Source organism: Dermacentor silvarum, chromosome 7, assembly GCF_013339745.2.
Source record: "Dermacentor silvarum isolate Dsil-2018 chromosome 7, BIME_Dsil_1.4, whole genome shotgun sequence".
In the NCBI taxonomy this organism is placed as follows: Eukaryota; Metazoa; Arthropoda; class Arachnida; order Ixodida; family Ixodidae; genus Dermacentor; species Dermacentor silvarum.
In genome coordinates this window covers 73556231-73584175 of record NC_051160.1, presented here as the reverse complement: position 1 = coordinate 73584175, position 27945 = coordinate 73556231, and the positions used below count along the sequence as shown (strand labels likewise).

Here is a 27945-nt window from a genome sequence, read left to right as displayed (position 1 = left end):
TGGCACCAGCAGCCATTACGGTTGTCTAACTGCTCATCATACTGTAACATGATGAAACATTAAAATGGTACTGATTCGTATTGGCATGTAGTCTTTAGTCAGGGGTCAACCAAACTAACTAGAGACACAAGTGATGAGAGCAAAGTATATATAAAACTACCTAATAACCGTAAGAAGAATACTCATAGAATAGTTTTCCCTCACATTGTTGCATCTGCTTTAGGTGTGCGTCTTTCTGTGTCTTTGTATACCGTGCTGTGCTCGTGTTGCCATGAATTGCGAACTTGCACAAGCCCTAGTCAGCCTTCATTAAACAAGTGATTCAATTCAGCTGAAATGTAATAGTGCATTTCAAAAGAGTGACGTGTTATTCTTTTTAACTAAAATTATGTGCTGGCAGTAATTTGGCAAGCATTAAACCGCAATCTTTTATTGCACCTAAGCTGCGGGTGTCGTAGACTGCCAGGGAATTTTCATGAAAACAGCCAGGGAAAGCGTGGAAAAAGATCACGGAAATTGAAAATGTCAACATAGGTATACTGTCTTGTTATTTGCCGCACAGTGTTTCCAGAGAATCGCTGTCTTAAACATATTTTTAAAGCATGTTACCTCACAAAAAATTACAAATTGGTACCACTTTGTGAAAAAGAAATGAAAGTAAGCATACCGACATGCCATTTCTGTTTGCATTAATTAAGTGTTCTGAGCCTCGAAACTAGAAAAATGTCTTAGATCGCCGTCAATTATTTACTGTGATAGCGTTGATTGCAACTACAGTTTGAGTTTTGTTTCCCAGGATGTGCATATGTGTCGTGCCACAACACAGAAAGTGTTCACGTGGTATTTCCGGTGCACTTGTGGTATACCTAACTTGCAATCGTGTCAGCATGCCCAAGAGATATTATCTATAAGAAACTAAGCGACGATGTTAACACAATCAATCCATCTGCCTTCTATTGAAGTTATGGCCAATGATGTATCAGTTAAGAGTAAGAGAAAGACATTTAAATGTGTATTAGGGAAAATAAATTACAATCTTTGGCATGATACTGTCAATACTCCACTCACTCTTCTGAGCATATCATTCTGCGAGGGTGTATTTTATTACCAGCCAAAAAATGTAGACAGTCCAACTGGGTAGCCTTGTTTCAGCAATTAATATAGAGATCATTTGGGTTAATTAAGTACATTAATGTGTCGTATGAACTTGTCATAAAAGGTAAAATACTGTTGCTAGCGCCAGCGGCAATTGCAACAGTTTAATTGTTCATCATACGGTAGAGTTAACCATTGTGGAATGGTACTGTTTTGTAGTGACAAGCAGCCATTAGTCATCGTTAAAACGCATTAAGGATTGACTTAAGTGGTTTGAGCGAATATATTGTTACGGAGCGAACCATACATATGGATCAACGCGATGCTTGGCAGAGCGACAAAGACGACGATGAGGACGCTAGCACCTGGGCCCGATCGGACATCTCTTGCCCTAGCCTCCTCTGTATATATTTTGTAAATATATCCTTCGCCTCCATCTCCCTTCCGTCACAATATCAAGCTGCTTAATGAACGTACAAAGAATACACATTTGTTATTTTTACCTCACATTGTTGTATCTACTTATTTGCAGCAACGGCTGACACGAAGGTCAAGGCCAGCCTGGCAACCATGCTTGCCAAGGGGAAGTAGCTATGAATACGTAAATAGTGTCTTTTGTTAATAGCATAACACATGCATATAAATAAATTATTGTAATATATCGTTCAATATAAACAGTTAATTCAATATCGGTGCACTTGTTTTCTTTCCCACACTGCATGATTCAGCACTAGTGAAATTGCTTGAAATATTTGTTTATGCAAGATATGAGAATGCAGCTGGTTCAGGATCATTATTAATCTATTAACATGAATGCATAAATGCAGATGGGAAGCAACAGGTGCACATGCATAATATACGTTAAAACTTTTGTTCCCGCCATATGTAAACAAAAATTTAAACTAACTTGTAGATAGCAGATTTGATTCAAGCGGATGCATTAATTACTGTAAATTACTTAAATTTGCATGTACACAAATGCGCGTGCAGCCTTACATAATCATTAACGGCTACATACATTTTAGATGTTTGAGTGCTTCCATCGGCTTGCTTTTCTATGTACAAACGTTCCCTATGTATGTTCTCATATGCATACTGTATGCAATAAATTTTTAAAGACATTTCCAATAGTCATCTTTATTAAAAACCTCCCGCAGTGAGCGTTTATATATAAGCAGAATAACATTGCCTGCTGTAACATAGTTGGCAAAATGTAGTCTCGTCATCATCATCACCAGCCTACATTTATGTCCACTGCAGGACGAAGGCCTCTCCCTGCGATCTCCAATTACCCCTGTCTTGCGCTAGCGTATTTCAACTTGCGCCTGCGAATTTTCTAACTTCATCATCCCAACTGACTTTCTGCCGTCCTCGACTGCGCTTCCCTTCTCTTGGTATCCATTCTGTAACCATAATGGTCCACAGGTTATCGATCCTACGCATTACATGGCCTGCTCAGCTCCATTTCTTACGCGTAATGTCAACTAGAATATCGTCTATCCCTGTTTGTTCTCTGATCCACACCGCTCTCTTCCTGTCTCTTAACGTTACTCCTAAGATTTTTCGTTCCATCGCTCTTTCTGCGGTCCTTACCTTGTTCTCGAGCTTCTTTGTTAACCTCCAAGTTGCTGCCCCATATGTTAGCACCGGTAGAATGCAATGATTGTACACTTTTCTTTTCAACGACAGTGGTAAGCTCCCATTCAGGATTTGGCAATGCCTGCCGTGTGCACTCCAATCCAATTTTATTCTTCTGTAAATTTCTTTCTCATGATCAGGGTCCCGTGTGAGTAATTGACCTAGATAAACGTACTCCTTTGCAGACTCTAGAGGCTGACTGGCGATCCTGAATTCTTGTTCCCTTGCCAGGCTATTGAACATTATCTTTGTCTTCTGCATATTCATCTTCAACCCAATTCTTACACTTTCTCGATTAAGGTCCTCAATCATGTATTGTAATTCGTCTCCATTATTGCTCAATAGGACAATGTCATCTGCAAACCGAAGGTTGCTGAGATATTCGCCGTTGGTCCTCACTCCTAAGCCTTCCCAGTCTAAGAGCTCGAATACTTCTTCTAAGCATGCAGTGAATAGCATTGGAGAGATTGTGTCTCCTTGCCTGACCCCTTTCTTGATAGGTAACTTTCTACTTTTCTTGTGGAGAACCAAGGTAGCTGTGGAATCCTTGTAGATATTTGCTAAGATGTTCACGTATGCCTCCTGTACTCCTTGATTACGCAATGCCTCTATGACTGCGGGTATCTCTACTGAATCGAATGCCTTTTCATAATCTATGAAAGCCATATAGAGAGGTTGATTATACTCCGCAGATTTGTCGATTACCTGATTGATGACATGGATATGTCGTCATGTAGTACTGTAGTCTATTAGCTAGTATATAGGGCATCCCAGCTATTTTAGCCGAGCAAGTCAATGAAAATAAAAGGTTAAAAAACACGGTGCAAAGTATACTATCATAAAAAGACCTACAGGTCAGATCTGAAAGGCCGAATTCACGCCATATGTTTTAAATTCGGATATTATTGCGCCGTCTTTTTTAATATTTCGTTGGACAGCTTCGCTAAATTTCAGTTAGATGGAACACACTATATCGACAATAACCAACAAAAATTGTAAGGCTGAAGTGTATAGATTAGCTATAGACTGATCTACAGGAACTGTTTATAGATAGTCTGTAGACCACAATCTACAAAACGTGTAAGGCCATAAGTCAATAGATAGACTATAGACTGGTCTATAGAAATAGTCCATAGAAAGCCTATAGACATTTCATAGATTTATGTGTACAGAAGTAGAACTATATAAGCCTATAGACTTGTCTATAGGCACCGGGCGCGGGATGAATTTGGACCGGTGGCGCCTTCATGCGGCTGCGCCACGAATGTATGGCATGTGGCGGCCGGGCCGCGCGCAGCAGGCGCTGCCTTGAAACCAAGTCTGATCAAACATGTTGCGTTTTTGGGTGCACCAACAGTTACTGAAACATGACTGAAACTGGTTAGGCCATTAAATTCAATCGTTGTTCATCGCGGCATCGCGTTTTTCAGTATATGTGCGGTGTGTAGGCAACAGCGCATACAGTGCTCAGCAATAACGCGATACTCGAATCGCATGGTCGCCAGCTCTTTTTGCACTGACTGTAAGCGCTGGGGACGCCAAACTGATGCATTGTGGTGTAGAGTGAAAGCCAGAACCTTAGTAACGCATTATGACTGCATTTGCATGGTCCCACGGCGCTCACCTGTGGCGCGAAAAAAAAACGAAAAAAAAAAACGGCGGCAGCCGCGCGCTGCCAGCGCTTCAATCGCTGGGCACTGTACATTTCCGACGCTGATTTGCTATGGTCTAGTTGTTCTAACGTTAATAAAAGAGCCATTCATACGCAAGAGCTTCGTGTCCCACTTGCCTGTCTTCGCCTCCGCAGTGTAACGGCTCCGGAGCTTGGGCACAGAAGTTGTAGTTATTTTGCCGTCTTATCAGTGTATCAGTCTTTCTTTTAATGTACATTTTCCTTCGTAGCAATTCCAAACTCTGGTTGAGTCCGGCACACGACTGTGCTGTGCATCGACGGCGAACGCCAACGCAGTGGCGTGTTCACACTCGCTGCCACCGACGGCTCCCGTCGCGCTAAGCTATATAAAATGGGCAGTAACTGAAGAGTGGGCTAGTTTATAAGAAATTAAGAATGGGGAATCATTGCAAAGATAAAAGAACTACAACGGACAGAGAACGACTGACACATGTCCGATCGGCGAAGCAGCTCAAGAAACAGAATAAGGAAGACGTATGTCTCCTTTTTTTTCTCTCCATAATTTTTGTGTTCTTCGCCTATTTACATGATTAAATACGCGAGAATGTTAACGCGCACAGCAAAATAACATCTGGAATATAACTGCTGGAGTTCCACGTGTTATCTTGCCGCGGTGAGCTCCGTTCACGTGGCGCATTTGCATCGCAATTTGCTCTCGTTTTCTGCTTTATATACTACTTGATGCCACGAATGTGATCTGCCTCGTACAAGTGATGACCTTTCTCAAAAGCAGACACACGAAAATGCGTTTTCCGGTGCGTCAGCCCTTAAAACCCGCAGTGCCAAATCACTGGAAGCACCGAGCGCCTTCGTCCCGTCGTCTGCTTCACATGCCAGTGCTCTGACAGCTGCCGTTCGCGGCGCTGTTCGCCAGCATATCGCCGGCGCGCCGCTGGCGCCTTACAACGGCCGCCCGGTGCCTATAGACATTCTGGAGACATTTTTTACAAAAGTGAATTTTCATTAATCTATAGACCGTCTAGAGTCAGTCTGTAGACTAATCTACAAAAAAGTGTATGGCCATAAGTCCATAGACTGTCTATCGACTGGTCTATAGGAATAGTCTATAGATAGTCTGTATACATTTCATTTACTTATGTCTACAAATGTAGAACTATATAAGACTATAGACTTTTGTCTATACACCTACTGCAGCATTTGTCTACAAAAGTGAATTTTCATTCATCTATGGACCGTCTACAGTCAGTCTATAGACTCAGAGTTTTTGTAGACTAGTCTACAAAATTGTATGGCCATTAGTCTAAAGAAATGTCCATAGTATGTCTTGACTGCATAAACAAATGTCTATAGACTTTATATAGACTTTCTAAAAAATTTTTGTTATGGGTGGCGAGCCTTGATGCGTCACCCGCAACGTTGTGAAGAGGCACACGATGGTTGCGCACAGGATTTCGCTGTATGCATGGCGCATCAATGCGGCCTACTGCTGTGCAGTGTGCCATGCTTTGCAAAGTGCGACCCCAGCGCAACACTCAGTGCCGACCCCCAGAGAAGCTGGTTGCGCACAGGACGGCCCTAATGATGACGACTCCCATTCCCAAGTCATGTCGATTATAGCTGTTAAAGATAAATCTTGCGGCCTTGCACTGCACGGCTTCCAGCATAGAAATGCTGGTTTTCGTGCAGGGGAACCACACTATATTCGCATGTTCCACCATGGGCCTAATAAATGTGATGTACGATAAGCGCTTTGTATCTGTGGTAGCGTAACGTAGTGTTCGTTAGAGGAAAAACAACTTATTGGTTGCTTTTTTGTCACCTGTTGCACATGTGCAGCCCAGCTGGGATCAGATGAAATTAAAACCGCCAAGAATTTGTACTGAGTCACTGTACGAAGTGTGACATCATCAAAGGAATATGGGAATAATAGTTCACTTCTTCTTGCTTATATTCATTGTGTACATTTTTAAAGAAATAACTACCCTCTGCCAGTCTCGGCACCACTGGGCTACATTGTGCAGGGAATTGTTAAGGGCGATTTGGTCATTAATGTCTTTAATTTCACTTTAAAGCTTGCAATCGTACGTCTGCGAACAATCCAATTTTAACGTGTATGGTTTCAACAATATCATCTATAAATAATAAAAACAAGAAAGGGCAACGAACAGATCCCCGTGGGACACCCGAAAGGACCTTGACTGTGTCAGGAGTTATGTCCGGTATATTGCACGAACTGGTAGCGATTTAAAAGGTAGTCGCTTATCTAGTCAATTATTGGACCATTGCCAAGTTTTTCTGCGAGTTTCCTGATAAGCTTAGAGTGGGAAACACGGTCGAAGGCCTTAGAAAAGTCTAAAAAATTACCGTCGATTGGTGATTGCTCATATATTGCTAGCCCTAAGTCTTGTGAAGCCTCTAGGAGTTGGGTGACAAATAATATGGAAAGTATCATAATTGGACAATATTTCCAACTTCTTGTGTTTTCCTTACATTTATATATTGGTAATATTTGTTATTTTCGTTATGTTGGAAACATAACTATCACAAAAACGGTATTACAGATACGAGGAAGAACCCATGAAATGATATCTATGGAACTAACTTTATACAGCAGATGACACTTCAGATTCATTTCTCGAATTAAGGTTGAATGAAATTGTGAACGGGGTATGTGAGCCACATCACACACAACTCGCGAATAGCTTTGAAAGGAAGAGAAGTAATCGCTAAAAGCATTGCTTACAACGTGAGGGGGTATTCTATCCGGTACCTATTGTTTTAAGTGTCTTCCTAGGTACTTTTTTTAAATATCGCAAATCTTTCTAAAATCGTTCCCATTGTGACATATACGTACAATCTCAAAAATAAACGTTTTTGCCATAAAAATACCATTATTCAAAATAGAAGAGTACTGGCAGTGCCTCTTTCACAATGAAAGATTGAAAGGCTGCCGTTTCTGTTTTGCGTTTTAGGCGTTGTGTTTCTTTTAATGCAATATATACTAAGTGGGTTATCCATTGCTCTCGGAATGTTATGCTTCCCAGTAGCAGTAACTCTATAGTTGTTCCGGACACAGCTAGCCGCCCCGAAATAAGTTTCGCAAGCAATTCGTAACACTCGCTGGGAGAATCCAGTGGATAAACAGGAGACTAATTCATATCACACAAGTTACGGATAAATAACGATGAGTCAAATATGGTATGTTTGTTCTACGCTCTTTTGTCTAGGTTGTTGACAATTTGACATAGAAAACAGTACAGGATAACGATTGGGGCACGTCAGTTTCTAAATCAAGTGCTAATTTACACATGGAGTGTTTTGACAGAACATGATCAAGGGTAGTGTCACTGTAATAAGTAATACTGGTTGCTAAAAGGTTCATGTAGCCATAATAATTGTAACAAGAGACATAGTCATAACACTAAGAGGAACTTATAATTGCTTTATCGATATTAATGTCTCCCAGTACGATAACCGAGGCGGATTCATTTGGGAGTATTGTTAACTGCACGGTCCAGTTCAAACAAGATTATTGATACGCAGCAGAGGGCGACCTATACGTTACTCCATCACTAATATTCTGGTTAAGATTCAACTGCAATTTGCCAATTTCGATCCGAACTGACTCACAACATTCTGTACCAAAACTTATGTCATATCTTTCTTTGTACAATGCACTGCTATCAACGTATTCGTCAGCTTTGACTTTCAACAGACTGCGATTCAATACAATGAACGTGTTACTGAAAAGTAGATGCACTCTCTTTAGGGACGCTGTAACGTATTTATCATTCGTTTTCTCTGCACACAGGTTCCGTCATGAATACCAACCATGTCTACAGGGATGTTTGTGGCATCAACTTCTGCTGGGCATTCCAGGAGCACATCATAAGAGAAGCTCTCGCGTACAAACCGAGGCAAGGGGACTTATTCGTCGTATCCTACCCAAAGTGCGGCACAACATGGATGCAGCATATCGTGTACGCCATATTTAACGACGGCACCGTCACCCAAGGTGAGCAGGACACCCAGCCGCTTGTGTGGGCGCGCGGCGAGTGCGGATACAGTGGTCTTGCTCTTGTGCTTTAGGTGGCGCAGCATCAGGCATAAGACTGAAAGCTCCTTACATAAAACGATTGGGACTTTCATTCATTAGGAATAGTGGGTAACGACTCAGTCCCGACAGTCCACTGCAGCAGGCTGCAGTCTCGGCCTGGCCGCGCCCAAGGGATCCCAGCCGCATCTCCCGCGTCTCTCACACCACTGCTCGCGCGTCCGTCATCTTCCTCGTCCACAGTTGGCTCATATGCCACTAATCACGTCAGCGTTCCCACAATGTCCCTCCCTCTGCCAAGGCGTTGACGGCACTGGCTGGCAACGCGGCGGTACGAACCCGGCGGCACGGACGACGAGAGATGCCGAGTCGCCATGGGCGACGACGCTACGCACTTGCTGAGCACGGCCACGATCACAACGAAACACACACACACACCGCTGCTCCGCGTTGCAAGATCACTCGCCCACTCCACCACGTCGTCACAGCGAGCGCACCGCAAGGCACAAAACGAGGAGAAGCGACGAGTCGGCGGTGGGTGGTGCAGTTGGTCGTCGGCACTACGGGTGCAAGCATTCGCTAGCGCCATTCCTTCCTCCAGGGTCAGCGCTTTTCCCGCAGCTGCGCTGCGAAGGCGTTGACGGCACGGGCTAGCAGTGACGGCATGACACCCCTACCGGCGGGCGAACCTTGGAGACTGATAACGCACCGAACGAGTATCGGCGGAGCCGTCAACGTCCTAGTCACCGCGGTCTTCCAGGAGTCAGCAGGCCCTAAACCTGACTGCCTTCCATGACGGGCTCCTCGTGATGATTGAGCAGACCAGGTAGTGCAGCCTCGGAGTTGAGGTCTTCCAGGAACCGAAAGGCCCTAAACCGTCCCCGGGCGGCACACCTGGTCTGGTTTTCTTCTCCGACCTCGTTCTGACCACTGCACGCAGCAGGTCGCCGGAAGGAGCCGCCGCCCGCTCAATGCCTTGCCACCAGAGACCACACCTTACCGCAGCCTGCAGATCACAGGAGGGGCAGATGATCCCGATCGCTCTCACACTGCTGTCGCCGCTACCGTTGGCAACTGGCCCCGAGCTCCCAAAATCTCACCGGAACACTACCGATCACCACGTCCTCTCAAGCCGTCTGTGTAGAACCATGTACCGAGGGACGGAGCCACTCTTCAGGTTGTGTTGGCGTGATCGCGCGCATGACGTCACGTTCGCTGCCATTGCCCCTCTCGAACGGCGGCGCCAGGATCTGCAGCAGCGCGTAGAAGACGACGCCACCACCAGGACCCACGCCAGGCTTGATGACGGCGACGGAGGAGGAACCAGCGGAATCACACGTCATCGAACACCAGAGGTGCAGTTCGCACTGCGGAAATGGTCACGCGCCATGACCGGGTAGGAGTCGCTACTAGCCGTGGAACGGGTACCTCCAGCCTTCCCCACGACCATGGTCCGTCCCGGAACGCAGCCGGGGCCCCACGTTACGGGCACCAATGTGGGTAACGACTCAGTCCCACAGTCTACGGCAGCAAGATCCAGTCTCGGCCGGTCGCGCCTAAGGGCGCCCAGCCGCAGCTCGCGCGTCTCTCGGACCACTGCTCTCCGGTCGGTCATCTTCCTCGTCCACAGTTGGCTTATGCCACTAATCACGTCAGCGTTATTAGTGGCATAAACCACAACCACTCAGGTCAACAACGACAATAACACGTCTGCGTTCCCATAGAATAAACGAAAAGCAATATATTCGAATTTATTAAAACACCAAGTGTGCAAGACAGAGCTGGTTTTTTTAAGGCTGAGGGGAATGTGAAATAATATATTAGTGTTACAAGAAGTTTCTGTAACAGCACACATAAAGAACACCAAGGACTCGTATACAAGTAATAGCTCGCTTTGATTGCTAATGGAATAGGAAATGTATTAAAATAACACCGAGCTTATAAAGGAATGTACAGAAGGCGCAGTAACATTATATAGTTTAGAGCCGGTTACCATCGTTCGGTGTTAACTTCAAATGCCGAATCCCTGCAGGAGAATTTGAAAATGGGCACACCAGCAATTGAAGCAACAGCGGATGAGCGGAGTGGCCTGAGGCCGGAAGTTGTGCCTTTATGTTCACAAGATGACCCAAAGTTTTTTGTACATATATTACTCAATCAAGAATGTAACACGAGGGAGAACTTTCGGTATCTCAGAAAAAAATCTAATGAGTTGTGGATGCAAAAGCACTAACGTAAATTTGAACACGCTGAGCGATCCTTCAAGTTATGGGCCGGTATTTTGTAGCGATGCCTTTCCAATGCTAATGCCTATTCGCGCTTGGTCAGTGGTCAGAGCGACGATGCACTCACGTTATCAACGGGATCAGCCTGCCGTGAGCGGTGGATGCAGTACCAGTGCCCTATACTGTAAGAAAAGTTACATTCTGGGACTTTGCTTGCCAAAAAGACAAAATGATTATGAGGCACGCCGTAGTGGGGGACTGCAGATTCATTTTGACCACCAAGGGTTATTGAATGTGCACGCAGTGCACGGTACATAGGCATTTTAGCATTTGGCCCATCAAAATTTTGTTTGATCCCGCGCCCCCAGGCTCAGAAGCGCAACACTAAAGCCAGCCTGCCCAACCCCAACAGCACACGAGGTAAGTTTTGACGACAAAAAATTTTTTTAATGTGTTATAATTGTGCAATTATAAGTGACGAACAGGTCGGTAAGGCCTATCATGTTCTCCGCTACCAACAAGTTTGTCGAACTTTGTCCCTAAATTGCGTGAAGCTATAAAAAAGGCGGCCTTCTGAAGCACCCCAAGTCTTTCGTGCAGTGAGCTAACTGGGGTGATTGGTGTACAAGCTTTCCCTAACGTGTGGAATGTCCCTTGTTAAGGGAAAATTGGTTGTTACGTGTGTGATCGAGTAAGGGAGCGTCTTATTAGCATAAAGGAGGACGTGACCGGCCAGGTTTCAGCACGTTGCAAATTCACCATGTGTCACCCAAGATTTGCTGATGTGACGATCCTGCGCACAACCAAAGAAGAAAGCATGTAAAGGTTTTGAAGCGTTTCACGTAAAAAAGGCAAGCATATTTATAGATCTAACTATTGTTGCGTTATAAAGGACGGACCATAGCTTGTTCAAAACTTTGACGTAATTCTGCTGGTTTTTATTAAACAGCCTGTGCATTTTGCCCCTGTGGCTGTTACGCTTACGGATTAGAAACAAGTATATATAACTCACCAATTTTTGAATAAGCAAATTTTTAGTTAGCACTTGTAACGTTTGTCATCTTTCTTTCATTGTGGTTGCGTCGTTGCACAATATTGTATCCTTTAGAAAACACAATCTACCTGAACATCATATTTATGTCCACTGCAGGACGAAGGCCTCTCCCTGCGATCTCCTATTACTCCTGTCTGGGTCTAGCTGATTCCAACTTGTGCCTGAAAATTTCCCATCTTTATCACCTCATGTAGCCACAGTATATATGACATTATTACAACATGAAGATGTGTACCGAAGGAACTTGACACTTTAAAGGAGGTCTATATAATATCGACCTAGCTGTACCTACAGGTGCACTCACACGTTTTCATCTCACACCACGAAGCATCCTTTTTTTCTCTAATTTGAGATGAAGCACTTTATTAACTCGAGGGTGTAGCACCAGCACAAATTCCATGGGATGACAATTTTCCCTTTTGGTACACGTTTGCCTTACAAGTTTCGGTGGACGTCCCCCGTTAGATTAGCTGGCAAAACTATAGAAAACAAGGGCTTCAAGTGACCTTTTATTAAAGTGAGATTTTCCTAAAGTTATTGAAGACTTGAAATCGAGATGGCTCAAGGAACGAAATTGAGGCAAAATCCTAGTTGTTGCGGACGTACTATTTCATGTACAAAATACATGGGGAACGGCCGGTGATCGTTGCACGACAGACGCTTTACGGAAGAGGTACCGCCAGGTTTTTCAGATTAGAGATGGTGCGCAGAAACTCATCAGCGCAGACACTGTCTAAACATAAACGTGGTGAACTCACAGATGTTATCACCAGCTGCACTTCGCTAATTCCCAATTCGGTATTACGCGGGCCTTTTACGCAAGTATACATGTATGAAAATTCAAGTATGAAAATGTTAGAACGCTTAAAAGTCATAGCAATACGGATTTGTCTGGGGATTTCAGGGTACGCCATCGACTAAATGGACGCAGACAAAGAACGGGCACCTTTCTCTGGCAATTTCTCAAATGAAAGAGCCATTTGTGGCCAATATTTGAAGTACGATAATAAAGAAGGGGCGCTCGTAGAGAAAAGAAAAAGAGGATGACGTTCGGGCAGGCCCTCGCTGTTCCAGTCAGTCTCTCGCCTTATTAATATTTTTTTCCATTTTTACGTGATTGCTTTATTTATCCTTCAATAAATTATAGCTTTAGCAAATTCAAAAAGTAAAGTTATAATAATAATAATAATAATAATAATAATAATAATAATAATAATAATAATAATATATAATAATAATATATATTATTATTATTATTATTATTATTATTATTATTATTATTATTATTATTATTATTATTCAAAATCTACGTATTTCCTTTGCTGTATTTAATTTATTATTAAATTCATATTACTATTCCTATTCAGGCAAGGCTGACTAACTTAGTATAGACTACTTAATTCTTTTATTATTGCTTTATTTATCATTTTCAATTCGTCATTTATTTTCATTCTTATACTTATAAATGTATAAATTAATTTATTTTAAGTTTCGATCATAATACCAGCCGGTTCGTGTCCTATCCCCCTCAGTGAGTTGTGCCAAGTGTTGAGGCATCATCATCATCATCAGTCTCTCGCGTTTTTAATAATATTTTGGTGCAGAAAGCCCCGTGCGGACACGTCTTGTTCTCTTCGCATATGCCGAGGGGCTCTCTACTCTGCCATAAGTGGTGAGGAACGATAAACGCCGACGTGAAGATTGACTCCCGTGCAAGTCAGCTTGCGCGATCACACGCAACTTCGACTAACGGATTATCTGAAGACCAAGCGAGCGGCCCGACGAACGCAAAACACAGATCATTCAGGAGGCCAGGTCTCTTCTGAATGCGCCGGATCTTGACGTCTCCAAGCTTAAAGGAATGCGTGACCGTCTTTCTTCAAGCAACAGTATGCTTTCAAAAATAGATGACGAGATCGAGGATCACATTGCGGATGATGAGTTAGAAGTGGAATACGCGACTACTCAGCATGCTTGCCGAAATAACTTGTCGGAATAAGGCATTGGAACGAGCCAAGAGGCCACACGGATTTCCTCCGCAATCATCACCTGCGCAGCCTAACGTCTCGGATAACCCTGCCTTAGCGCACCATTTTAATCGGCCGAGTCTTCTGAAGCTCGAGATGCGAACATTTCAGGGAGACATAAATCAGTGGACGGGATTTTGGGAGCAGTTCGAGCAGACAGTTCATTTGAATACAACCCTCTCTTCAACAACGAAGTTTTCTTTACTTGCGACGGTATCTCGCTGGAGAAGCCTAGGCGGCAATTGCGGGATTGCCAACATCTGAGTATTGTTATTAAAATGCTGTCGATATACTCAAGGAGCAGTTTGGTGACAGAAACAGAATCGAGCAGCATCACCTAGCTGCTCTCATGAACAATGGCCAGGTTAAAATAGGTACCGACGTACGAGGCCTCCGACGACTGTATGATGGTACACAGCTGCACATTCGTTGCCTGAATTCTTTCAACGTGCCTACGTTAAGTTTCTCGGCAATGCTTATCGACATACTGCAAAAGGCTCTAACATACGATATTGTTCTTGCGTTTACTCGAGGGCATGCAGCGAGCTAATGCATTGAGGAGGCACTCATCAGACGACGCTGAAGTTGCATAAGAGTCAGCTTCAGCAGCGGCTTCCTCAGATGCCAAGCTGAAGGTACTACTGGCATTCATTCGTGTAGAGTTGGAAAGTCGGGAGCAGTGCATGATGCCATACGTAAAACATAGTGAACGAGCAGGAACGACAGTAAGAGGTGCCACAGTTTCTGCTTTACGTAATACATTTGCAAAGAAAGCGGACTGTTCGTTCTGGAGCTCGAAGAAACATGGTAAGCGTCCGTGCGACAGCGACCTCTCACTGGCTGCAAGGAAGGATAAACTCTCCAAGGACAACAGATGTTTTCGCTGCAAGTCCAGAGGACATCATGCGCAAACCTGTAAAGTTGACGTGCTTGTCTTGCCATGGAAGGCATGCACCAAGCATCAGCGATCCCTCGTACCGGAGAACGCGTGTCAATCCAGAGTCATCAGGAAGCTGCACAGCAGTATTCGTTTACCCAGAAACATCATTGTCACGCTCCAGAGAGTTATCGAGTAGTGGGCAGAGAGTGAACAGCAAGGACAACAAAGTAAATCTGCAGTCTTTTTGTGCTTTGGTCATCCACAACAAGCACCGCTGTGTCAGAGGCATTTTGGATGGTGGGAGTCAGAGGTCCTTCATCAAAGAAGCCGTAACAATAAAAATGAGCCTCAGGGTAGTAGGAGAGACAAGGATAGTGTTTAACACGTTTGGTAGCGCATCTCCTTCTCGAACTGAACGTCGCAAAGTAGTCAATACGGCAAAAGTTCTTGCCTAGTACAAGGCATTGCCGTTCCGGTGATCTGCCATGACATTGCTGCACCGTCCACTGACAGCTGTTTCGTGCATCAGCTGCGATTGGAAAACACGTTCTTGGCTGACGACCGAATGCTGATTCAAGTTGATGAGGAGCCAGGACTCATTGTGTTAACAGGATCTGACTATCTATGGATCATTTTGACAGGTGAAGTTAATCGCAGCACGGAAGTTCAAGGGCTAGCTGACTGCAGTCAACACTTGTTTCGGATGGACGCTGCAAGGACCGGTTCGTCAGAGAGGATTTCTCGATCACAGCCCTAACTTGATTGTTCCGTGGACATCACGGAAGTTGAAGATCAAAGGACTTTGCAGATTTTGCAGTCTTTCTGGAAAATGGAAGCAATGGGCATTGAGGAAATCTGTGAAGCATCTGCAGCCAAGTCCCTAGATCATTTTCGAAAGACCAGTCGAAAGCCCGATGGCAGGTACGCTGTCCCATTTCCGTGGAAGGAAGATCGCAAACACCTCATCGGTCACAATCGCGTTATCGCCGTCAACCGTCCACAGAAGCTTGTGAGTAGACTATCACGACACGAAGGCTTGCTTGAACGCTACGATACAGTCATGCGACAGTATATGTCGCATGGTCACGCAGAAGTTGTGCCCAAGAATGTTCACGATCACCACCCAGTTTATTACATGCCACACCGCTAGGTTAATAAAGAAGATTTATTATCCACCAAACTCAGGGTTGTGTTCGATGCATCTTCCCATGCCCAGGGCTACTTTCACTCAACGATTGTCTGGTAAAGGGAGCCAACCTAAATACAGAACTTCTGCGTGTGCTTCTTGTGCTACTTCGTTTTCGATAGTTTTTAATCGCCCTGAACTCAGACATCGAAAAAGTGTTCCTGCAGATATAAATACAAGAACCAGAGAGAGACGCTTTTCGATTTATTTGGTTTGATACCACGCCCAAAGTGAAGAACACTAATGTCGTCGATTGGCGCATGACGCGTGTGCCATTCGGGTCAACGTCAAGCCCTTTACTGTTGATGACTACTATTCATAACCATCTAGACAGCGTCGGTACTGAAGACGAGAAACTGGCGGTGAGTCTGGAGAAGTCATTTTACGTTGATGACTTGCTTATTGGAGCATATATCCATACGAATCAGGAATTGACGTTTACGAAAGGACGAAGACAATCATGAATGACGCCGGAATGAACCTCCGAAAGTGGAGAACTAATAACGACACACTGCAAGGAATTTTACTAACAAAGGAGAAACCGATAGATGGGGAGGGGGGGGGGGGACTAACGATGTTACGGTTGTATTAGGAATTCAGGGGGTGACAAATCATGAAAAATATAAGTTTAATCTGAAGTCAGTAATCGAATGCTTAACGTCAACAAATACAAATACAAAACGATATTTACTAAAGACGGCATCCAAGATCTTTGATCCTCTTGCAGTACGTTTCACCCTTCACAGTGACAGCGAAACTCCTATTTCAACAGTTGTGGGTTCGGAACGTTTCGTGAGGCGAAGAGTAGCCCAAGAAAATTAGTACGCCTTGGAGTGAATGGTGCACGGACGTCCTACGGCTGGGCTCGATTACAATTCCACGCTGCGTAAGAAGCAGTCTCCAAGAAAACCCGGATACGACGGAACTTCATATATTTGTGGATGCTAGTTTGAGAACGTATGGCGCATGCGCATATCTGAAGGCAACCAACTTGCAAGGTGAGTCTATTACTACGCTCATAGTAGCAAAATAAGGAGTTGCACCGATGAAAACGCTCACATTAACGAAATTGGAGTTAATGGGCGCAGTTATCGGAGCAAGGTTGTTGAAGTACATCCGATCTGCGTGGGATTTCTGACATTTTCCTTATATTATGTGGACTGACTCAACTATTGTCATCAGGTGGATCCGAGGAAGCGGTGATAAACTGAACGAGTTCGCTACGAACAGATTAAGGGAAATTTCGAGTGTAACAATCCCCGAAGAATGGCGTTACTGTGCAGGACAAGATAATCCGGCAGACATGCTCACACGCGGCGTGTCCGCAAAGACTCTTTTGGAAAGCCACATCTGGATGAGTGCTCCAGAATGGCCTGCAGAGCTAACAATAGTCTCAGAACAAAAGGTTGAGCTAGGATCTGAGCCTACAGTGTTTATTGTCCTCATACAGGCCCGAAATAAAGATGACACACTCATCAATTTAACGATGCGATTGAATGATTTAGCAAGTACCAGAGCGGGGCACCTTGAACTGACTAGTGGTCTGTCAACAACGGTCTTCCTCCTTGCGTTTCGCAAACTTCTATCGCGCAGAGGAATTCCTCTATCTATTCTGACAATGCCCTGGTATTCAAAAGAGCATCACGGGACTTGCAAGACTTCTGGAGCGTTAGGAATGCCTCACCTTTTGCCAGGTTCCTTGCTTCCCATCGCATACAATGGAAGTTCATTGTACCGAGTGCACCAGGGTGGGGAGGTTGGTGGGAGAGACTGATAGGGTCAGTGAAGTCGGCGCTACGCAAGACACTTGGAAAACATACGGTCGATAGCGAAGAGCTAACAGCATTACTGGTGGAAGTGGAGGCTGTAATTCTAGACCACTGACGTATACGTACACGGACGCAAGAGAACTTGCTCCGATCTGTCCAGCCAATTTTTTAGTCGGAAATTCTTTGGTGGCTGAACCGGAGTATGGCGGCGAAGAATATCAGAGCCGAATTTTGCAGACAAGCCAAGAAGACCTCGTTCAAAGACTGCCATATCGGAACAAGCTTCTCAAACACCTGTGGCTTTGTTCGAAGAAGGAAGTTGCAGATCGGAGTCTCACTGATATAAGACTTCTCTCGTTCCATAACACTCGAACTTCGTTCGCTTCATCATTACGCAACAGCGACAAATGAAGGTTTGAAGGTGGATGACATAGTGATTGTCGAGGAATCCAATGCCTCACGATGCGTCTGGCCACTCGGAAGAATAACTGAGGTCTGTGCTTGACGTGACGGACTGGTACGAGCCTGCCGAGTTGAAACTCAGGACGAGAAGTTAACAAGGCCTGTGCAAAAACTGTACCCAGTAGAGATTACATCTGTTGCTTCGGGCCGTGAGAATGTAGAAACAGAAGTACTCTAATAAAGAATGGGCGCTCGTAGAGAAAAGAAAAAAAAAGGATGACGTTCAAGCGGGCTTTTGGTGTTCGAGTCAGTCTCTCGCGTTTTTAAACATAGGAGCACTTGATCATCACCTTGTCACCGCTAGTGTTTCTGGGTAGCCTACGGGACTCAGCCTGGTTAACTTCTCTGCATTTCCCTTATGACCTCTCTCTTTCTGCGGTGTACCACCTGCTTCTACCTCACAGTGAGACCTGCTCAGCACCTCTTTTAATATATTTATTTATTTATTTATTTATTCATTCATTCATTTATTTACATACCCTAAGGGCCTCGATGGGCATTACATAGGGGGGGGGGGGGATTTACACAATCCAAGTTTCCATCACATACAATAGAAAAGAAAAAGGCACGCGCTGGAAACCGGCACATCGTACAGTTGCAAAAAGAAAGGGGGAGAAAAACATCACGGCAAAGCAACATTCGGCTTGGCATAACACTATTCGATAATTATGTACTCTGCTAACATGGAAATCTTACGTGAATCGAGTCATCGTCCTTACATTCAAACTACTGGACTGCTCTTAGTTCAAGATGGGCAAGTAGGGCTTTCTGGAAAGAAGCAGTTTCCTTTATTGCCACAACGCTTCGCGGTAACGCGCTCCATTCTTTAATTGATATTAGAAGGTGGAAATGTTTATACTTTGCCGTTTTTGCAAAAATAGGTGAAACCTTCTATATGTGATCGGTACGTGTGGAAGTATTATGCGCATGGAACAATGCTCGTAGCCGCGAATCCAGAGTCACGAAAATATAAAGAGTGGCAAAAAGACAAACGTAAAAACTTGCGTCTTTAGTGTCAAGGTTTCATAGATTAAGTGTGCGCTTTAAAAGGGAAACCCTGGTGTGTGTTGAGTAAGAAGATAAAATCAACCTAGCAGCCTTATTTGGAACGGATTCCAGGCGTTTTGTAAGAGTAGCGCTAATTGGATGCCATATGATTGATGCATACTCTAAAGAAGACCTTATCAGGGATGTGTACGCATGCATTTTCGTTTCCGAGTTTTCGTTTCGGCGCTTAAGGAGGCCTAGCTATTTCAAGGCTTTTTTCGTGACATAATCTATACGTGTTTGTCTCAAGCTAAGACAGATGTGAAAAATACTCCCAAATATTTAAAACACTCAACCTGTTCGATCAGACTATTGTAAATCGTATAAACATTACGCGGCGTGTTGGTGAACATGGAAAAAGAAACGTGTTTGTTTTTTCCTATAATAAATTCCATATTCCATTGATGGCATTCGTTCCCCTTGACTAGGTCGGCTTGCAAGGCATTTACATCATGTCGAGAAGCTATTCGACTATAAATTATACAATCGTCTGCAAAGAGCCTTATCGTTGAGCCAATATTTAGCGCGATATCATTAATATAAAAATAAAAAAGAAAGGGACCCAGCACAGATACCTGCGGTAACCCGGAAAAGACAGACGTGGTACTTCATCGCCATTCATTAATTATGGCACGTTAGTAACGGTTAGATAAAAAAATTATCTACCTAGTGATTTTATGGTTTAACTGAAGTTTGCAAACTTCAGTAAAACCCTAAAATGGTTTAACATGGTTTCAAAAAACGGTTTAACACCGCGGAACAGTTCTCTCCGGACGATCAGAGGGACTTTGCCAGCTGTCAGTGGCAAAGCTTGCCAGCTTTGAAACATCTTGCACTTGATGACATCTACGGAGGCTACGAAATCCGGTGCCCCAATTATACCAAAGTTTCAGTGACAAACATATTCTTCTGCAACAAGTGCCGATATTTGGTCTGCTAAACAACAATTCCGGCTTGGTTCTGCACTGCGTGTTGCTGTTGGTCACTTTTGGGACATACTATCAAATCGACGGGTAATATTGATCGACCCTCGGGCAGCCCCTCTCTCCTTGAAGTAGCCACAACCAAAATATCAGATTGTTCGAAGTAGCTGTCTACACAGACAAAAAATCTCGCCTGCATGCAACACAGCATCGCTCTTCAGTTGTTGCCCGCTCACGGCGGCAAAGTACGCCACACTTAGGCCCGCCTGGCTATTGAAAGGTGCACGGCGGCTCATCGCAAGTAGCTTCCGTGCCGTGCTCCAAATGAATAAAGCAATAAAGCCTGTGAAGTGCACCACAGCGTTCTGCTGCAGTTGTTTCCTGCCCGCTGCGGAATACAAGGCAACGTCCAGGCTGACCGTGCTGCCAAAGCTAGACACGACACTTCGAAGGAAATGGTCCATATACCTTTCTCGAGAAAACACGTGGCGACACTGGTGTCAAGACTTGCTTGGTGTCTCCAACGATTACTCTGAACAGATGCAAGCCATCAGTACGGGCCCCTATGCAAAATAGATGCATCGTGTGACTTTTACATGCCGCGAGGCCTAAATAGCCGAGACCAACCATGCCTACACCGCATCAGACTCAACATCGCCTACACGAGCTTCTTCAAGCGCAAGATGCATTTGACGGACTCCCAATGCGCTTTGAATGCAATGCCCCTGATGACCTGCAACACGTTCTGTGCGACTGCTTCCGCTATGCGTCAGAGAGGCAGTGTTTGAAGGCGGCACTGCAAATTCAAAGGTTCTCGAACTTGGAACTGCGGCACATTCTCGGCCCATGGCAAAGCACCACGTGTTATTTCATCATCATCATCATCATATCATCATCATCATCATCATCATCAGCCTATATTTATGTCCAACGCAGAATGAAGACCTCTCCTTACGATCTCCGATTGCCCCTGTCTTGCCCTAGCTGATTCCAACCTGCGCCCGCAAATTTCCTAACTTCATCACCCCACCTAGTTTTCTGCCGTCCTCGGCAGCGCTTCCCGTCTCTTGGTACCCATTCTGGAACTCTAAAGGCCAAACTACACGTACGCGTGCCGGCGCGTGAAAGCTCGCACCCATGCACCTCACGCATGCGCATATGGGGAGGACAGATCGTACACGTCGAGCGCAGCTCGAGCAGAGGTATGTGATGTTTACACACGCTAAGAAATAGCGTTGTCCAACAGGGCGGCACCCATGGCTAACGCTTCAGCGTGAATTCTCACGATGGCTATGCTCTCTCTCGCGTTGATCGCCAGTAACAATTGAAATGAACTTTCGCATTCTCTTAACTCACCTGAAACGTTACATATGAGCGCATAGCTCGTCCATTTTTCTGAGATCGTTCTGCGATTCTGGCACCCGTAGGCCTAACGAGACGCGTCCGCATAGCAACAACAGGATAGTTGCTAATTGTTATGTATGATGGGTATGTTTGGCACGAGGAACCAGACGAAACAATGCCTACCAAGTGGGGTGTGCTTTTGTCACTGATCTCGGGGGCGTGCGGGTGTTATGAGTAGAGACCGGATTTTAGGCAAATGCCTTTTTTGTTCTTTGCGCTCCTATCGCCCCACTTTGATATATGAGGATAAATTAGAGGTTAAGAAGGGCTTTTATAGTGTTTTTATAGTGCCTATAAATACCTATTTTGGCGTTTGTGCCTAAATGACTATAAATGCCTATTTTCAATATCGGCGCCTATATGAACACTATAGCGAGCGGTTGGCGAATGCCAAACCGCGGACAGCTGTCAGGGGAAAGGAGAGTGAAGAGCAAAAGAAGGAAGAAAACCGGGATGCGCATGAGGCTTTTGTTTTGTTCGTAATATACTTTTTAAGGTGTTCCCGCCGTCAAGCATTCCTTCTCAGCGTAAAGGATCATTCTCAGTGACAAGAGGCACAACTTTGAATCCAAAAATCTGGAGATGGTGGTAGTTTGCTATTGTTTTCAAAATCTTCACAGTGATTCTTATACTACGTTCCGCGTGCCCTCTAAACAGATTTCTTCAAACAGGTGCAGTTCAAATGGGTCGAACTGTATTTGGCAGTGTTGGGACGTTTTGCCTGTTCAATTCGGATAATGTCATTGTATATGACAAAATTGCCAGAGTTGTACCTAACAGCCCTCAATTAATACCTGTTAATTTCTCGATGGGGGCGAAATGCAACAACACCCGTGTACTTAAATTTAGGTGCACTTTAAAGAACCCCAGGTGGTCAAAATTTCCGGAGTCCCCGGCTACGGCGTGCCTCATAATCAGATCGTGGTTTTGGCACGTAAAACGCCATGATTTTATTTTTATGTTAATTTCTTAATAAATCGTAGTCTCTCTTGCATTTATTATTTATCTGTTTTTGTTATGTCTTAATTTAATTGCCTCAGGCAGACATAAAGTAGTGTTTTTTTTTTTTTAATCGGTATTCCTAACTTTCAAGTATTCTTTTTCATGCCTGTTTCACTATATGCAACGCTCGAGTACAGTGGCCACTGAACATGAATATGAGCAGTGTGCTTGTAGAATTAAGCCAATTGATCGTCATTAGTCCAGCAGTTTATGGAGCAATTGCACGGCGATGTTCGACTGTTGGCGCCTTTGTGCCATCATACACAATAACATTTCTTGTTTTTTTTTGTCGTATAGATACAGGTCGCGCACGTGTTCGTTTGAAATAATTTGCATTTATGTAAAGGTTTATTGTGCCTATATTCACGCCGTTGGAGGCCTAAAACATTGTTTTGCCTGCCTATTTTTGGCGCCTAAAACGCGATTTGTTAATGCCTAATGATCCGGCCTCTAGTTATGAGAGATGGAGGGGGAAGCCGCTTGGCAACACATCAAGCAGATTTTAATCTCACACAAAACCCAAAACCTCAAAACGAAAGCTCAATCGAAGTAGCACACACTGAACAAATACATGCTAACAAATATACAACCTAAATATATGTTAATAAGCACTAAACATGCCCTTAATTCCGCCTACGATAAGTCTGGTCGTTTGGTCTATGAAAGTCAGGCAACTCTGGCCCATTGCTATGTCCGCCGCTTACGTGGAATGTCCTCACGTTTCTTGACGCTGACTGATGGGGCTCTTCGTCCAAGTCGCGTCGCGTCTCTTTCGGAATCGTTGCTCCCGACGATGTCGCCTTGGTGGACGCCTGTTTATCCCTGTCGCTGTTGATGACGTGGCAGAGAGGCCCGACGGACTAGGCCTAACGACGTTCTCGGCCGTTGCTACCGTCTAGCTCGTTTCTCATCTGCCGACGTGGCGTTCCGGGGATTATCGAACGCGCTGGTCTGCCATTGAAGGGGGATCCTCTCTGGAGTGCCCGGCCCGCCGTGCGATGTTGCAACTGGTCCAAGTAGCCTCGCTAGAACGTCTCCGAGGTCGACGGCTGCATCTCGGACTGCCCGCGTTACGGATACGGCCGAACCTCCAAGTCTCCCATCGCCAGAGCGTAGCTGACGATACGACCTTCTCGGCCCAGAGCCACGTCGATAATGTCAGCTCAGCCTCGCTTCTGCCTCGACCACACATCGGGTCACGCGCCACGCGCGCTCGTGCCGTTCGGAACGCTCCGTGTACATCGTCGTCTTCTTTTCTCGCCGCAGGCGGCCTCTTACATGTGACACCAAGGCGAAAATGTGGACCATGAGCGCGCGCGCTGACGCGCGTCTTGTAGGTTCAAACTGCAATTATTCGCGAGGCACGGCAAACGCAAAGCCCGTGGGCGCGAGCTGTCGCGCGCCTGCACGTGTGCGAGTAGTTTGGCCTTAATGGTCTAACGTTTGCATTACGCGCCACTAAAGCGCTGCTGATGTTCTTGAGGGCCACGAGCCATAATGAGGCTTCGCAAACATCTGTACAGTGTGTGTGTGTGTGTGTGTGTGTGTGTGTGTGTGTGTGTGTGCGTGCGTGCGTGCGTGCGCTATTGAGTATTTATCACTGCGTATTTCATAATCTATATAAATTATGGATTTTTACGTGCCAAAACCAGTTCTGATTATGAGGCACGCCTTAGTGGGGGACTCCGGAAATTTGGACCACCTGGGGTTCTTTAACGTGCACCTAAATCTAAGTACACGGGTGTTTTCGCATTTCGCCCCCATCGAAATGTGGCCGCAGTGGCCGGGATTCGATCCCGCGACCTCGTGCTCAGCAGCCCAACACCATAGCCACTGAGCAACCACGGCGGGTTACGTATTTCATAATCATCACCCAGCACCTGGAGTAGCATGTCAGGCGAACAGCCAGGCTAACATAATCATCACCCAGCACCTGGAGTAGCATGTCAGGCGAACAGCTAGGCTAACATCTCCAGCATACCATTAAAGCTACGTCTCTAAAGAATAATTGTCAGCCTCGGTGCGAGCAATCTCCTGGTGCTCTTAACAGGTTCTGCGGTGTTACGTCCAGCGTTCGGCCGAGGGGACTCAATAGAATTATCGACTGAAAATGTGATTTTCACCCGTCGTGGGGTCTTTGAATTCCTGACCGCACATGCCGGCGCAGTCCGATTAGATGTCGCTTCGACGAAGCACTTGATTCTTGCGGGAACTGCAACTGACGCGATTTATCGTGTGTTATACGCCAGCAGAAACATTCACGAAGTGACACAGGGGATTCCCCCCTGTCACTTCGTGCCAGTATTAGTTTCGTTCTTGTTGCGTTCTAAGGTACTTATCGCAAGAAAAGATGAATGCACACTAATTAGCCCAATTCATAGCTGTTATAAACGTCTGGACAAGTTTTGCGGCTCCAAAAAGCTTATAGCTGCTTTTAGTATGCATAGCAATTCCTTGGATCTCCGACATATTTTCTTGCACCTTGGAACAGCTCTGTCACTGCTCTTCGCGCATAAAAGTAGTTATTGGTTTCTCCTCGTGACACAGGCCTGAACCATGCACCCTTGTTGATTGTTACCGCATGAGCTTGACTTTCTTACTTGTGTAGGCTATGTGTGTCGATACTATGTCTGAGTAGGTCATTCCATGTACTGCCTTTTTCATTTGGAGTGGCATGCTAGTCGTGTTACTAGGCAATCATCTCTATCGTTCATAAGGAATGTCTCCCCTCTCTGGTCGTTCTCAACAAGATCTATTCAAAAACATTAAAATGTGTTTAAATTTATGGTCTTCTTCTGATACAGCCGTATATTAAGCCGTGCATCGACAGCAAATAAACTTTCCTTTGTTGAACATTTCAAAGGAAAGTTCACACATAAAAATATCCAGAGCATTCGCCGACCCATGTAGTCTATTTATTCTGGGTAGCATGAATAAAATCAGGAGAAGATCCGTGGGACGGTGCCACTGCGATAGGCAGTGAGTGCATATAGTTGTTTTAAAAAGTGCAGAGGAGTCACTGTGCGCAAATATACTTAAAATGTGCCTTTAATTTAGTAGGTTGGAGGAAAGTAGTTGACCCATAATGGTCGCAAGGTAACTCTTCGGTGCTGCAAAATTAACTCATTTGCCACAGTCGCGAAATTACTCTGATACCATTCCTTTGAACGCGTATTCTCCCACAGAAATTATCATTGTAACTGGTTCGTTATACAAGTGCGTCCTTTTTGTAATAAGGCTAACCACCCACATATAAAATTTCTTCTTGTTACAGGACATGGACGAATTCATGCGGAGGTCCCCCTTTCTGGAGATGATTGGAGTAGGGGCCGCCGAATCCATGCGACGTCCTGGCGCGATCAAGACACACCTTCCATTCACCCACCAGCCCTACTCTCCTCAAGCAAAGTACATATACGTCAGCCGTAACCCCTACGACTGCTGCGTTTCATTCTATTATCACTACAAGTCATTCCCTGCTTACTATTTCACCGAGCAGCCGTTTGACAAATTCTTCGACATGTTCGTCGAAGGAAAAGTGGAATTTGGAGACTACTTTGACCACCAGATATCATGGTACGACCACAGAAACGATGAAAACGTGCTCTTCGTCACCTACGAGGAACTGAAGATGGAACCCCGCGCCGGAATCCTTAAGATAGCCTATTTTCTGGGAGAGAACTATGGCAGAAAACTGCAGGAGCAACCAGAAATGTTGGACAGGGTGTTGAACGCGTCGAGCATGAAGACCATGAAGGGATTCAACGAGGAATTCAAGAAATGGGCGACAAAGGCTGCGGAGATATTGGAAGCGACTGGAAGGTACCAGCCGCTGCCCATCGAATTAGCGGAAGTAATGAACGAGCCAACAACGGCAGAATTTGTACGTAAGGGAATCATCGGTGATTGGAAAAACCACTTCACTCCCGACCAAATAAGGCGTATGAAAAACAGGATAGCCTTAAAAACAAAGGGCAGCACCCTGATGAGTCTGTGGCAAGACATTGGCCTTCCGTGAGCAGTGTCTTTGTTTGTTGCTTACGAATAAGAACAAACACTCAGTAGCTCTGCATTCCTCGTATTTTATGACACCCCGCCTTGCCTCAATTGCTACGGTGTTCTCCTGCGAAAAAAAAAGGCTTTGCGTTCTTTTGACACCCGCTGCGGTGACATTTCGACGACGACCAATGATTAAGACACTCGTGTATTTAAATATAGGCAACGTTGAAGAACCACAGATGGTAGAAATTTTACAGGAGACCCCCAGTGCTTCCAGCGCTGTAGGGTCTCGATATTCCACACTAACATCAGGCTCATTAAAAAAAGCACGTATATGATTCTTCATGAGGATAAAAACTAGCATAATTAGTTTTCTGGTATGTTAACGAGCTCTAAGACGATGCTGACATTGATATAAACATATTTTGGAAGCAAAAAGTAGATGAATCAATTTTCTTTGTTTACAAAACTTGGACCTGGCCCTTCAAACCGTGTCGTATTTACCAATAAAAACACTCATGGATCTATTCATATATTATGCAGCCCACTCAACTTGTACTTTTTTGAGGACGTGTGAAAAATAAAGGAGACGATTTTAAGAGCGTATACTTGCTTGAGGAAGGAAAAGAAGCAAGATGGAACTAAATGTAGTGAACAGTGCCTACCCAACAATTACAGTTTTTAGCGCCAAGATATTGCGTCGGAATTATTGTCGCACGCGGTGAAGTGTTGTGTCTACGTCCTCTTCCAACTTGCCCTTTCTTTCCCGCTTCGATATGAACATTTTTCATTCTCCCCACATCGTGTCCATCGGGGTTTCGTTGGTCCATCGTGAGTGGCCAGTGGTGATACGCAAGATAAACATTGATAATGATAAATTCGTATTTGATAAAACGGTGCTGAACTCTTTTCCGGATAACATAATTCTTGTACAGGAACGTAGCATTCGTCCTGAATGTTTTGTCTATTTGTATCTTGTTTTTTTTTCTTTCTTTCGAAAGAAATGCCCAAACGACTCGGCTCATTGTTAATGTTTATGTGATCATTAAAGCTTGTTCTTTCTCCTGTGAGTTGATCAAATCACTTCAAGGTGATAATGAGCGTTGATCAAGGAGGAGGTTGGTTGGAAGTAACGAACTTAGAGACATGTTGCCGCGAGCATATTTACACAGTCAGATGCAGCGTTTACAGAAGCGCACTGATGTTAAACACAGAAGTAAACAGCGCCTTACTTTTCTATTATTCCTAAGTTAGAGAGGGGGAGAACTGTTCCTACATACGACCAACCAAGTCTCACAAAGTCGGGGCCGTAACCACGAAGTGGTTACGGCCTCGACTAGTGTTGCATTGTACGAGTCTTACTGATCTATCAATTTTGTGATTACAGCCTAGACTGGGGGGAATGGGTTCCGTACCGCTTTTCAATACATTTCAGTAAAAAAAAATGAAAAGGGGAGGTGGAAACTGCTGACCCGCCTTGACATTCCCCTAGCCAATGAGGTTACAACTAAATTTTAAGCCACCAC

At 44.8% G+C, this 27945-nt stretch overlaps 1 protein-coding gene across 1 annotated transcript; it reads left to right on the top strand.

The window, feature by feature from the left end:
* The first annotated feature begins 8202 nt into the window (after positions 1 to 8202).
* On the top strand, positions 8203 to 27481 carry LOC119458232 (sulfotransferase ssu-1-like). The gene is made up of 3 exons (XM_049670865.1): positions 8203 to 8392; positions 9399 to 9407; positions 25695 to 27481. Exons 1-3 carry the CDS (start codon positions 8207 to 8209, stop codon positions 26436 to 26438), a joined length of 939 nt encoding a protein of 312 aa, XP_049526822.1. The 5' UTR covers positions 8203 to 8206; the 3' UTR covers positions 26439 to 27481.
* Positions 27482 to 27945: the final 464 nt, after the last annotated feature.